Source organism: Lepisma saccharinum, chromosome 1 (assembly GCF_977018435.1).
Source record: "Lepisma saccharinum chromosome 1, izLepSacc3.1, whole genome shotgun sequence".
NCBI classification, from domain to species: Eukaryota; Metazoa; Arthropoda; class Insecta; order Zygentoma; family Lepismatidae; genus Lepisma; species Lepisma saccharinum.
This window is the reverse complement of record NC_139229.1, coordinates 11,326,010-11,340,769: the sequence shown is the minus strand read 5'-3', so window position 1 is coordinate 11,340,769 and position 14,760 is coordinate 11,326,010. Positions and strand designations below refer to the sequence as shown.

General features: G+C 35.4%; 1 protein-coding gene across 3 annotated transcripts in view; it reads left to right on the top strand.

The window, feature by feature from the left end:
* Positions 1–14,038, top strand: part of LOC145992767 (neprilysin-4-like) — a 45,760-nt gene extending 31,722 nt beyond the window's left edge. For 2 of the 3 annotated variants that reach the window (XM_083129171.1, XM_083129162.1), the window contains exons 10-15: positions 980–1,156; positions 2,124–2,286; positions 5,725–5,934; positions 6,985–7,091; positions 12,642–12,817; positions 13,757–14,038. In XM_083129171.1, coding sequence (XP_082985297.1) covers positions 980–1,156; positions 2,124–2,286; positions 5,725–5,934; positions 6,985–7,091; positions 12,642–12,817; positions 13,757–13,856 — 933 coding nt within the window. In that variant the 3' untranslated portion in view covers positions 13,857–14,038. Of the gene's footprint in view, positions 1–979; positions 1,157–2,123; positions 2,287–3,113; positions 3,253–5,724; positions 5,935–6,984; positions 7,092–12,641; positions 12,818–13,756 lie in introns of those variants that run through there. The other variant, XM_083129179.1, reaches the window with a different exon arrangement.
* Positions 14,039–14,760: the final 722 nt, after the last annotated feature.

Below are 14,760 nucleotides of genomic sequence, written 5' to 3'. Positions count from 1 at the left end.
CAGTAACAATTTATTTATGCTTTTATTATTTAGAATTGATTTTCTGTCCCTTTCGACTAATCATGACAATAAGGATGAGTGACGATCGATTTATTTATTGATTGATTGATTTTAGTTTATTTTACTTTGTGATTAGCCAAAAGTGGCAGAAAAGCAAAGATGAGAATGAATTATGATAATATGAAATTGATGAAGAGACCCTCTTAAAGAAAACTTATGCTCAGGCTGGGATTCGAACCTGGGACCCTTTGCATCGTGGCATGCTGGGCTAACCACTCTGCCATGGTGGTTAGCTAGGATGAGTGATGATTATATGAAGTTGATGAAGGTAAAAAGAAAGTAAAGTGCTCCCCTGTGCTTTGCACCATTCCATGAAGGCATATAGGGGGTGTGGAGTTAAGGTCCCACACTTTCTTGATCTCAGCCGAAGCTGGGGGTGATGTGATCAGCACTATGCCCCTGGCCGTGTTAACCCCCCAGAGTTTTCTCTCTCCAGCTGGAAAAAGTCCAGGTTCTCCCCTGCCAGGGATCGAACCTGGGTCTCTTGCATGATGATCAGACACCCTAATGACTGAGCTACCGTGGCTTGTTAAAATTGATGATGAAACTGAACAATGAAACTGATGAAGGAACAGTCAAAATAACCCCCCCACCCCCCGTTTCCAGGCTGATACCAAACCCAGGGACTTTAGTAACGAGATGGAAAGTTGATAATTGAATGGGCTTGGTCATTGAACTGGCACTATTACTAGTCCATCCATTTACTATGGAAATATTTTCTTCATATTTAAAATATTTTACGAATTATTAAAAATTACTTTCTTCATATTTAAAATATTTTACGAATTATTAAAAATGTAATAATAAAATGTCAAGATTCACATAGATGTAATGTGTGACTCATTTCATTATGTTATTTATTGCGTATCTAGAAAATGAACCCACTCATATTAAAACTTCTGATCATGAAATTTTACAGACTTTGAGAATGACTAGAGAGATCCAGCAGTCTTTTCGTGATATTCTGAATAGGACTGAATGGATTGATGAGGAAACAAAGGAACTTGCAACAGACAAAGTGGACGCTATGACTCTGAGAATTGGATACCCAGACTTTATTCTTATCCAAAGTAATTTGGATGAACGGTACAAGGATGTAAGTATCTTAGTAACATTGATATGAAACTCTAAAAAGGACACACCATGTTATTCTATTACTGGTGGCCAATTATATTGGGAACTGGGAGAAAGGGGAGGTGTCATGAACCATTCCCTTTTCGACTAAAATTTTCTAAATTAAAATGGAATGTAAAAGTGCAAGAAAATATGCCAAAATATAGAAAGAATACTGTATAACTTCTTCATTGGTTATATCTTCCACCTCTCCTTTACAATAATCCTGCTTTTTGACAAAATTCTTAACAGTGAAAGCAAGAATGTTAACATAATATTTCCAAATCTTTAGACAGTCTTCAGTTTTAAAAAACGGTTCAAAACTTTGTGCAATTGCAAATATTTTTATAACAATATGCAACAATTATAAAGAAAGCTCTATTAAGATATTATAATTTTATGACAAAATATAATTTGGTTCATGTTAATTTGTTTAGTTATAAATACTAATTGAATCTCATAAAACCAATTACAATCTGTAATTCATTTTGCATTTTGGCTATTTTATGTTGTCTTTCTACAGTTCAAGGACTCTTGTGCAGCCAAATAGTTACCACTCTCACCTTTGGTGCATGAGGTCTGGGTTCGATTCCCTGTGAGAACCCCTCAATTTTCTTTGTTGACCCAGCATCATGAGGATATTTGGGGAACTACTCGAAAAGAAGTTGGAGAATCTTGTCAGAAAACAGTGTTGGCAGGCTCTGGCCCTCAGAGAGCTGTTGCACCATGGGATTTACTTTAGTTTCTCTACACGTTAAAGGCTAACTTGTATTGCAAAGATGAGGATGAATGATGATTGCATGATATAGATGAAAGAACAGGATGGGAGTTGAAGACAGAAATTACAGCAGTCTCAAGTTGGTGACACATCAAGTATTCGACATTTACAGCATGCTGAGACATTCAACTTTTTTTTTGCTTCATATATTTAGGCAAGATTTTCTTTGTAGGTTCAAATCAATCCAGATAAATATTTCGAGAACACACTGAACATCCTTCGGCATCTCACGCAAGTGGAGCAGGAACGTCTTGATAAGCCTGTTAATAAGTCGATATGGAGCACAGCACCTGCTGTGGTAAATGCATACTACAGTCGCAACAAAAACCAGATCAGTGAGTCAAATTGATATGTTATTTATATATTAAGCTTAACAGAGCTGCTGATGCTGTAGGTTAACATATGTTTTCATATTCACTTGATACGCTTGATACTTCACTTATCTTAATGCAGAAAATAACAGAAAATTTCAAGGATAATCTTGGTATGTTTTAAATTTTTGCGCTTGCATAACAATAATTATTCCATCAGAATTATAAAAAAATAAAAAATAGCTCAAAGCAAACTGTGTACACCACTTCAAATTTAATCTTTTAAATGTTCATAAAATAAAGAACATAGTTCAGTTTGAAAGTTTATAACAGGAAATTTTTAAAACCTGTATTTTAAAAACTGCATTTAATGCCATTTATCATATTAGTCATATTTAAACTTTCATTTGTATGTGACTTGAATTTAAACTGTTAAAAATTCCAAGATTTTTTTTTCATTTAAGCAAGCAGTTATTTACACTAAAAACACCAGTCAGATATTTATCAGATAAATTCAAATTTGAATTTACAGTTGTTATTATTATAATGACTTTTTATAGAATTAGAAGTAGCCCCATATTCTTGGCAGTCTGCATAATATTAATTAATTTTTCATATCAGTGTAAAGTTTCAAGTTCACATTGGTCAGAAATTTGTTCATACCACCATTGCTACTTGATTATATGTTTATAAAGTCCTTTTTTTTTTTTTTTTTTTTTTTTTTTTTTTTACATAAAAGTGTGTCATTATCAAACTCATTCACATCTTGTTTAGTTGACTTGAAGAAAAGCCAGTGATACTCCGAGAATGGTACAATTCCAACTGATATACATGTTTTGGCTTCTTCCTAGGTTATGACTTGTCATTTGTCAATCTCTGAGCAGTCGCTATTCAGCTTGTTAGAAGGTTGCAACACTGCAACTATACCACTATTAATTCTGAGCTTCTGCCATATCTTGGTGATCCAAGGCTCAAATCCATCGAACATGTGCAGTGTTAAGGTATTTGATCTTCACCTTTACAGTTCATCGATATTAAGTCCCCTTCATGCTCATATATGTTTACTGAAACTGGGCTTACAGTTTAATGTGGGATCTGTGAACCCTTGAGTACAAGGCAATGCAATCGTGGAAGCCTAGATCATATTTTCCGTAAAGTTTGAAAGAATGAACTATAAATAAATTAAATGATGTGTCATGTTGAGAAGCCAGAGGGTTTGGATTTATATCTTTGAATGTAAGACTTGGATGCTTCTTCATATAATTTCTCCCTACCCATTCCGTCTGTTCATGATATATTATTTTTGTCATGAAAATCATAGAGAAAGATAGCGAGAGAGAGAGAAGAAACAATTGTAATAACTAAATAGAGATACTAATTCATAGGGATGGGACCGATTAATCGGTACCCTATTGGTATCTGCCGATATAGGCATATCAGTGTATCGGTTTATTTTACCGATCCGATATATCGATAAATATCTTATAATTTAGTGCAAAATTCTGCCATTTTGTTGTAATTTTTATGGATAATCTCCATGCCCTTCTTTCTAAAAAAAGTAAATGTCTAAATATTCAACTTCTTTTGCACTGCAGTCACCTTGAAACACACATTTATTAAGGAGATCAATGAACATTTCAGGTTCTTCAAGGACCATTTCTAATTTTATATCGGATCGGTAGAATATCGGTTATCGGTATCGGTAAATTTCATATCGGTACTTTATCGGTATTGGCCAAAATTTCAGATCAGCCCATCCCTACGTAATTCATACTGGCATAACTATTGGATTACTTTCCTGATATATGTCGAGGGTGGCCACTCTAGAACCATGATAAAAGTCAAGTATGATTCCCGGTTTTCAAGGTGAACTTTCCAAAATTCAAGGGTACCAGCAGATGTTTTCTCTATTTCTTCAACCTTACGTATTTCAGCCTCTCACCACCCACACACATACACACACAAATATATTGACAATGTAAAGGGTCTGTATGATTCCAATGTATCCAAAAATTCTAATTAAATCAAATTAAATGTTACATATATTTAAAATATTTAATTTAAGGTGCGGAGTTTACATTTGCCATTTCACATAGTCAGGGTCGAATCTCCTAACACAAGTCACAAATGTTATGGGACATACTAATCTACGAAAAATGGTTAATTGTACAAAAATTTCAAACTCAAATTTACCTATCAACTTCAAGATATCTTATCTTGCAATAATCTTTCGTCCGCCAGATAGATTGTTCTGCAAAGGACACCACCATAGTAAATGGATTGAGGGAATTCCGTTTTATTTTTCACGCAGCTTTCTCTTCTTTTCCTTCCTTGATAAAAATACAAGCTAAACTGTGAAAAAATGCCTTAGGACATTTATAAATATTTATAAATTATATGAGGTTTGGATTAATAAAAGTTGCAATTTTTCACGTCTATGGAGAAAAAGTTACACAGAATTCCCGGAGCCAAAAATTCATGCTTAATTCCTGGGATTCATGAAATTCCCGATGAGTAATCTTTCACCCTGATGAAGAATTAATATTTACAAACTGAAAAGTTACTTCAAATTTGTACCCAACAAAGGATAGATTCTGGGTCTTTGATGCCACTAAGTTGTCCTATCATTGAAGAAAGCCATACATAGTGAACATACAGAGATCAAAGTAGTGGAATTTTGGGTGAAGTCTGAGTTTGGCGCCACAATCCCACTTGTGTTTTCTCATTGGGCCTGAAATTTTCACCAACTTTTCTACTGATTATCATATAAGGTAGAAAGTACATTCTTTAAGTGCAAAATTTAGCATGTAATAACATAGGACTTTGTCTCAGCCTCAAAGTCATGTATGCTAGTTGGAATTAAAAAAGTTATTAAAAGGCTGTTCAAACCAAAACAAATCCTATGGACATATAATCAAGTGCCTATTATCTGCTACTATCTATTTTCATTATAACTTACAGCAAATGACTGGTATTGAACCTGGGACCTCTTTGATTACTAGGTGACAACATTATCACTACATCATCAAGAATGTCCTATACCGTATATATTAGTTTACTAATTGCAAAATTCATTGTAGTATCATTCTGATCTAAAAATAAACCTGTCACTCCTTAAGCGGTACATGTGACTATAAATGAATGACTCAATAGCACTTTATCTTTAGCAAAAGATATGATTTATCTGAAAATTATTGATATCTCTTCAGCTAGTATACTGCTAAAGTGAACAATAACATTTCCATGATTAATATAGTTTGTAAACTGTAGGAAATAAATTTATCTTCTCTTAAGTATTCAGGTGCATGATTTAAAGTGTCCACCAAAACATTCAGAGTTAGATTGAGATGTGTTTATGCATTAGACCTGTGAGTAGACTGACAGATTCATACAAGTAGTTCAGAAGATACAATAAACATCGATAAAATCTGGTAACCACAATATTTTTTTCTTGTATTTCAGTGTTTCCTGCAGGCATCCTCCAACCACCATTTTACCATCACCATTTTCCCAGAAGCCTCAACTACGGAGGTATTGGCGTTGTCATTGGACATGAGGTAACTCACGGTTTTGATGACAAGGGGCGCCTTTTTGACAGAAATGGCAACCTTCATCGATGGTGGCATGAAGATGCTATCCATAACTTCCACGAAAGGGCTCAGTGCCTTGTTGGTAAGCGAAATACTACAATCAGAACTTACATTTGAAAGTTGGTGGGAAAATATGTTTCCAGTATTTTAGTTGTGTTAAATATAGTCAGTGCTATGTTCAGTAATTTCATAGGGAGCTTTTTTTTGGGGGGGAGGATAAAAGTAGAGTAGAGTTATGACACTTCATTTTTTAAAATAGTCAGTCCTATATTTTATCATTTTTCATGGCTTTGATGTTCTTTTTCTTTTAAGAAAACCTGGGCTAAAGGGAAGGTTATAACCCACATAAACATCCCTCCCTCCCTCCCTCCCCTGAATATTGTATTACTTATATGCAGTGTGGTATTTTAAAACAATTGAAGTATTTTATATATGCATTATATTATACACATACAAAACAGACCCCTTCCAAAGAAACTCTGTATATAGTTTGCTTGATGAACCCCCAAAGTAAATGTCTAAATGTGCAAGGTTCAGAAATCATGGTGGCTATGCCTTCCATGCACCCCTTCCTATCCAGCACTCTGGAAATGTCATATTCAGAAACTCACAAATAACAATGCCATAGTGTGGAGGAGAATCATCGTGTTGAAAGACTACACTTTTATCTCCAACTTGTGGCACTAGGATGAACACCAATTCAAATTTCGCAAGCCAAAGGATGCACTGAAAGTTCCTATAAACCATTCTGCACTCTGACTGACTGAATGGCATGGTTTGCATCACCCTCATGCTACATGACTACCTGCAAACACATGTCAGTCTTCTCCACGCTTCTGAAACTCTTTGAGATGCTCTTGAATGCAGTGGAAGTCTCATGATTTTATAATGTTTTGTTTGGATTTTATAGGAGTCTGAAATCCTACCGTGACTTTACTGACACACTGTAATTATCCACTGTACCTGCTTTGTAGTCCTTAATTTAATGAATAATGCAATAACTACTGTTAGTCAAAAAAATACGTGACTTTTAACAACTGTGTGACTCACAGTCACAAAGAGTATCGTCTCCCTAGTAAGTACTCTACTTTCAGGTTTTATTCACCGATAAAATAATTTTCTTACATTTTAGATCAATATTCACATTATATGGTGAAGGAAGTGTCCATGAGAATTGATGGGGTAAACACACAGGGAGAAAATATAGCAGACAACGGTGGTATCAAGCAGGCATATAAGGTAAGTACTATAGTGGCATAACCCTGCAATGCAGGTAGGGGGGGGGGGGCTCAGGTAGTTAAACACTTCAAAAGGACCCCAGGTGTAGCCCAGAGGACAATTTCCCCTATACCTTAAGGTCAGTAACCCTTAATAACAGGGGTGGAGACTGCACCATCGAGATTTGGGGGTGGGGGGTTTCCCTTCAAATAATATAAAATTCAACATTTATATATTTTCCCAAAATATATGTAAAAATTTTACACCTTAAATGCACCATATTTAATCCATTAGATAAATAAAAGATATCCAACTTTTACATATTAGGCCTTAATTGATGTGTGGGTTCTGGGGGGGATTCTGAATTAAATGTTGGGGGGGGGGCAGTATCCAACTCTAGGTCTCAGATTATGGCAGGTATTTTAGTTAGAGTGATTGAGCATTAGATTGAAGGGAGTACCAATTATTGTGTATTACTATTGTGTTAGACTGTTGCGGAAATTCTGGTGTGGAGACAGAATTAATTTTTTGGAGGAGGCAATATCCACTCTTCAATATCAACAGTAAGTCTAAGATTGACATGGGAATTTTGGTGGTAGGATTGAGAACTAAATTTAAAGGGGGAGATAGGAAGCTCTTGATAATGTAATGTGTTAAATCTTAGATTGTCTATGGATTTCTGTAGTGGAGAGAGAGAGAGTTCGAACATTAAATTTTGGAGACTGTATTTAGCAATATGGTATCCACACGTTTTCGACCTGAATGTGTCAAAGGAGAAGCTGGAAAGACTAAGTATCTCGGGATCCTAAGAAAGTATTGACATTCCTTAAAATTAATATTCTTGAAAGACTGCAAAGAAATGGATGTAAAAATTTTCTTGCTCTCTTCACTCACAAAGTTCTGTTGCGAGAGTGTGTGTTTGGTGCTTTGCTGAGGTGAATGTGAAGTTTTATACTATAGCTGCATTACAAGATATAAGCGATATCCTAGATATTCATTAATAACATCGCAACTTAAAATATTGTGCTTAGTGCTGGTATACTGCTTAATTTAAAGCAGGTGCTTCATTTGGAACAAAAATATATCGAATCTGCATTTCTAAGTTCTTGTCACAGGAAAATTTGACTTTAGCAAGTTAAATTTCCACGGAGGATAAAATCCACATAATTGTTGCTATGGGTTACTAAAATAATTATATATTTACCCCAAAAAAACAGTGGGGGTGGAGGTGGGGGTGGGGTGTGTTCTTTGAAAGATGAACCATATTATATTTTCGCCCTGAGCTTAAGAATTTCTAGCTAGGTTTCTGTAACGTCTCGTGAAACAATAATTGAATTGGTCATATGGCTGGAGCATGTTATTTGGTTTACTTACTTAATTACTTGTGTGTAACAATTTGTGTTAAATACTCAAATTGTGAGTTTTATAAACCCACTCACAAACAGTATTTATATGCATATTTACATAATTTAATTTACTCCATTTAATCAATCAATGTGCTAGCTTTAACTTTTTCGAAAATGAACAATTAAAAAATATGGACAGTTTAACGTGGTATTTTATTCAAATAGACATCAATTATTACATATTCATCCAAACTATTTTGTGGGGATTATGATGAGCGATTTTAGAGGTGGTCTTGAGTGATGGGCAGATCAAGTATAGTGTTCTGTAAAGCTAAGAAATTTAAGTTAGTTTCGGTAGACACGCTGTCGTAATTAAATACTTTGTGGAATTATGATATGGTTTGAGGGCACGAATGATATGATTTGTGGTTGACGCATGACATGATTTAGGGAGGGATGCACCATTGGCCTTGGGGGGGATGGGCACCCCTGCTTAATAATAAGTAGTGTATTTTACATTGCTCTCCTGATGAACAGGGTACTGAACATGAGTCAACTGTCACCATTATTTTGGGGGATTTTGTGAAGTTAATTTTTCTTCCATTTTGAAGTTTTGTGGACATTTTTGTAGAAACAGTTTTTCTTTTCCAGTCTATTATGAGCATTTTGAATGTGATCATTTTGTAAAGAAAAATGATCTGGTTTCATGTAAAAGTCTAAGAAATTTGTTTAGTGCTATATAAAAAAGAAATGGCACCATTAAATTTGTGACTAATAATATTGATTAAATAGCATTAAATAGCATTAAAAGTAAACTCCATGTCAGTGTGGCGACAATGTTTTGTGGGTTAAGTACTTTCAATTGGTTTTTCATTGAGTGATGTGTAATCTGTGAATTGAGTACCATCACTACTCTATTTCTTTCTAGTATAAATAGATTCCAGATGACCTTTTCATAGTCGGTCAACACTGACAAGCTAGACGTTCAGTTCAACTTGCAGCACTAAAATTGCTTTAATACAGGGTGTCCCACGAACGGCGCAACTGGGAATTAAGAGTGACGTTACTTTGTAACCGGAACCTGTACGTACATAAGTCATACACCAAATGTTAGCCCTGTCCAAGTAGATATTTTTAAACATAGAAACAACAAACGGGGTGCAGTGTTGTTCATGCAGTGTTGCCAAATGTAAGTGAAAGTGTAAATTTATTTTTCCACAAAGCATGGAAAATTGCATGTCAAACATTCGTACGGAAATTTGGACGTCAATTTCCACCTTGGGTAGGTGGACTATTTTGCCATCTATAGTTCAGAGGAAAAAAAGAAAATGAAAATTTAGTGATAGTCTATGACATGGAAATACTGGAAACAGGAAAAAAAGAAAATGAAAAATTTTCTTTTTTTCCTGTTTCCAGTATTTCCATGTCATAGACCATCACTAAACACACCTTTTGTTGCCTTCAAACATCAACAATGTTGCCACTGTACCTCATAATTTTTTTTAAACACCCATTTGGACCGGTACGCCTTTACGAGGCATTTCAGGATTGGCTATATGCGAAAACGATCGGTTTTCTTCTCTGAACTATAGATGGCGAAATAGTCCACCTACCCAAGGTGGAAATTGACGTCCAAATTTCCGTACGAATGTTTGACATGCAATTTTCCATGCTTTGTGGAAAAATAAATTTACACTTTCACTTACATTTGGCAACACTGCATGAACAACACTGCACCCCGTTTGTTGTTTCTATGTTTAAAAATATCTACTTGGACAGGGCTAACATTTGGTGTATGACTTATGTACGTACAGGTTCCGGTTACAAAGTAACGTCACTCTTAATTCCCAGTTGCGCCGTTCGTGGGACACCCTGCATAAGTCACTATTAGTATTAGTATTTGTGGTAAAAGTTAATTTCTTGGATAACTGTGGGGAGAGGGTGAGACTAGCTAACTATTGTACATTTTTTGACCCTTCTGGCATTATCAATGGCATAAACTGTTCATTAACATGGATTATGGAATCTAAGAATGGACGCACTATCATTCCCCTCCTGTATGCCTCAACTAGCATTAATGAAGGCACTGGTTCTTTAAAATTAACTGGATAATAGAGTGCTCTGGGAGAGGATTTTGCTCGAGCACCAAATAGTTCACACCGATGACACTAGCTAGAATATAGAATTGAGCATGGGCATCCGGAAGGAGGGGGGGGGCATGCCCCCTGGAAAATGACTGTCCACAAAAGAATTATATATTTCACACATAATTTAATATCAGTCCCAGTAATTTATGTTAATTATTACAAGTGCGTTGAAGGAACATGGTAATTTCAGACGAAACAGTGTTTTTTGAAAGGCCATCACTATTATGGGGGGGGGGAAATGCCTCCTTTGCCCCCCCTGGGAAAAAAAATACCTTGCTTGCCCTTCCCTGGGAAAAATCCTGCGGACGTCCATGGAATTGAGAGTTTCTTCGCTCGAGCGAATTATGCTCAGACAGGAAAAATGAGTGTGTGTAACTGTCATTTGTTCATGGTGGTGGGCCTCAAATATAGATCATGATTTGAAAGACATAGTGAAATTGAAACTTAAGTGAACATAGTCATCATCTCCATGTAAAAATGTAGTTTAGTGTATCTACCAATACACAGTGATATATGAAAATGAAATAGATGATTGTGGGTTGAAACTATCAAGTTGGATATTTTACATGTATGTCTATAATTGTCACACGAAAATGATATTCCATTGTATATGCTCGAGCGTAGCATGCTCGAGGATGAGAGATTCGAAGGAGTATGAACGAGCGAAGTGGTCCCATGCAGTACTCTACTGGATAACAACAAAATCATGCAACATCCCTCTAGTGCACTTCTTAAAATAAACTTATACCACGGCTACAGATATCTTAATCTCAGGGGATAGGTTCTTTATTCTAGAATTCCAAATAAGAAAGCGTTTTATAGCTAAGACGATATAGTTAAATGCGGATCTATATTCTGAAAACTGTACACAATACAGAGAAAATATATAGCGAAGCTTGTATATACATTGAAATATATATATATATGCTGATTCCAAATTTACGTCGGTTATATTCTTATTATATATATGTGTATAATTTAAATGAAATCTTTTTTTCTCCTAATTTTGGGGAAAAGGCTTCTTCATCTTTTTCTTCCTTTATTTTGGGAAAAGGCTTCTTCTTCCTTTCTATCGTTGATTAGTGAAAAGGCTTCTTCTTCTTTTCTTCTCCTAATTTTGGGGAAAAGGCTTCTTCTTCTTTTCTTCCTTCTATTTTGGGAAAAGGCTTCTTCTTCCTTTCTATTGTTGATTAGTGAAAATGCTTCTCTTTCTTTTCTTTCTTCTAATTTATTTTCTTTCCTTTAAAAGCGTAATCTTATTTATTACATATATGCACTCGCTTTCTTTGGCATTATATAAACAACACAAGCTATACTTATCAAAAGATTAGGGGCGTCTAAACTGACAATAGTGCCACCTCCTATGTAACGACGAAAGGGGAATAGCCCAGGATTGCTAACAGCAAAGCGCTGCCTATGGTCCAGTGCATCTAATAAGGAGCGCAACCGTAAGTGCTTCAGGGCGTCTAATTTGAAACAGTGCCACCGAGGGACGGACAAACACAAAAGCTGACGATGTTCTCCTCGCCAGAGGTATTGAATAAAATTTTGATCACTAGGATCAAAAAGGAGATACATTTCTGAATTCATTTGCTCACTTATTAACTTTCCTAATTGTTTCATATACAAGGATATTCTTAATTATCTTAATTGGCTATTTACAACATTTTATTTACTCCTATAATTTTTATACTCTTCCTTTATGTATTTTGCATTTACTATAATATATATAATTGCTCTTCTCCGCTCCTAGTTTCTACAATGAACTCTGCTCTTCTATATATGGCATGCTGCCATCTATCATCGCTTTCGGGAAACATTTCTTCCTTGCATTTTTCATTGTGTCGTCGGAACTGGCACGTGACAACCAGAAACGTGGAAATGTGTAACTTTACACTCCACTTGAAATCAGCCACCCTAGGGATCGAAGCTGGCTCTCCAGTGTGATAGTCAGATGCCATATGAACTGGACAACCACAGTTCTCACTCCATACAATAATGGAATATATAATTGTTATACTCTAGCACATGCACTGATGTTTATCCAACCATGCACTCGTGTTTCATTTTTCAAATAGGCATACCAGGAATGGCTGGAAGAGAATAATTCAACTGACGAAACCCTGCCTGGCCTGAATGCCACAAATAATCAACTCTTTTTCCTCAACTTTGCTCAAGTCTGGTGTGGGTTAATGCGTCCAGAAGCTACGAGAAATAAATTAAAGACTGCAGTTCACTCTCCTGGGAAGTTCAGGTAAGGGAATATTATCACTGCATTCTACCATAGATGTGTCAACGATCAACATTTCCAAGAAACTCTACTGATGACTTTCAGAGCATCAAGAGCTTAATAACATACTAGGTTACTTGTTTATTTTTTGATATTTCTTTATGACTTGCTATAAGTAGAATTCAGCTGAGCACAATAAACTGCCCCTCCCTTCCGCCTCTTCTCTCTCTACCCATCTGTTTGCATGTATACACTATACAGCAACTGCATTTTATTATTTTTCACCACACATTCCAGATTGTTTTTCGAATCTTAATTATCAAAATCCAAATACCGAAGGATTTGAATCTTGGATTTGATACCCACACCCCTGCTCCATAATCCAATATCTGGACTTCAGTTCTATGATCTCATATCCAAGATCTAATATCTAAACCTTGCACTCAAGATCTGATATTCAAATCTCAGATCCAGGATCCAATGTCCGAATCCTGAATCCTACACTTTGTATGTATTTATAAAACTTGTATATAGAACCTGAATCTGAATTGAGATTCAATTCCTCATGGAGACACTTTACAGTGAACATAAAGTGGACATAAAACAACATTTTTGGCAACACCTGCAGGTATGTGAACATTCAAGAAAAATACTTCAGTTGAAATCTTACATTTAAACTTATTTCTATTGTTTTATGTTATGGTGATCATTATAATGCATTTTAACTACATTACATATTTCTCTTGGACAACGATAATAATTAAGAGATCAGAAAATTAATACTGAGAAACATCAGTGCCCCATAAGTTTAAAAAGCAGTGTCACATAATGTAACATACTGCAATAGAACTACAATGGGAGTTGGCTCAGTATAATGCCTGGTTCAAATGATGTAACATATTTTGAGATCTAACAATCCCTGTCCTATACTGAACAATATTAGTAACCATTTTATTATTTCAGGGTGATAGGAACTTTGTCCAATTCTCTTGACTTTGTGAATGTATATAGTTGCCCTCCTGGCTCGCCAATGAACCCAGTTAAAAAATGTGAAGTGTGGTGAAGTGTGCAGAAGGAAGAATATAGCAGCAGAAAGTGAAGTGAATTTGATTTTGTACATCTGCATGTATTTATCTGGGAGAATTAATGTAATTACTTTAGAATTTTTATCCTTGCTTTTCATATTCTATTAACAGATATATTAGAATGTATTTGTATATATATACATATTTATTACATAAATTTTTATTCAAGTACATGTAATGTGTGTGTTATGTGTATATAAATATATATTACATGAAAGTACCATTTGTCTACTTTTTCCTTTCATATTATACATTTCTCTTACATGATACTCTATTGGTATTCATGAGCATAACTTGGAGCCTAATTTTGGGGGAGGAACAAACTCAAAAAGTTTTCCATCTCATAAAAGTAACTTCCATGATTGCTTGTTAAATTGCAAATATGACTATTACTTTGCTCTTTATGTTCCAGGAGGTTAACAAAAGTAACCTAACTTGTAAATTTTGATGGGGCAAGTGTTCCACCTTGACCTCCCAAGTTATGCCTATGGATACATCAGTTTATTAGTATAATTATTAATTATTTTGGTGATCCCGGTCTTGCAACTGAGTTACACTCTGCCTATGGCTGAGAGAACGCACTGTTTCCGAGCAAGAGAACATACTCCGCCTCTTTGGTGAAAGAGACAGCTACTTCAGCCTTCTTATCCCTTTAAGTGGTCATGTCAGATATGCCCACTTGTTATCTACAGTGGGTTCAACGGATATATCCATCCTCGACATTCTCTGGTTTAATCCTTCTGCGTATGATGAGCTACGGACCTGCATCTTTTTATATCGAGTTAGTTAACATTTCTGTAATGAGATCTCACTCTTCAGAATATCCAGAGTATTTAACTTGCCATCAACAATCGAGATGAAGATGGTGCTTCCACGTTGGCA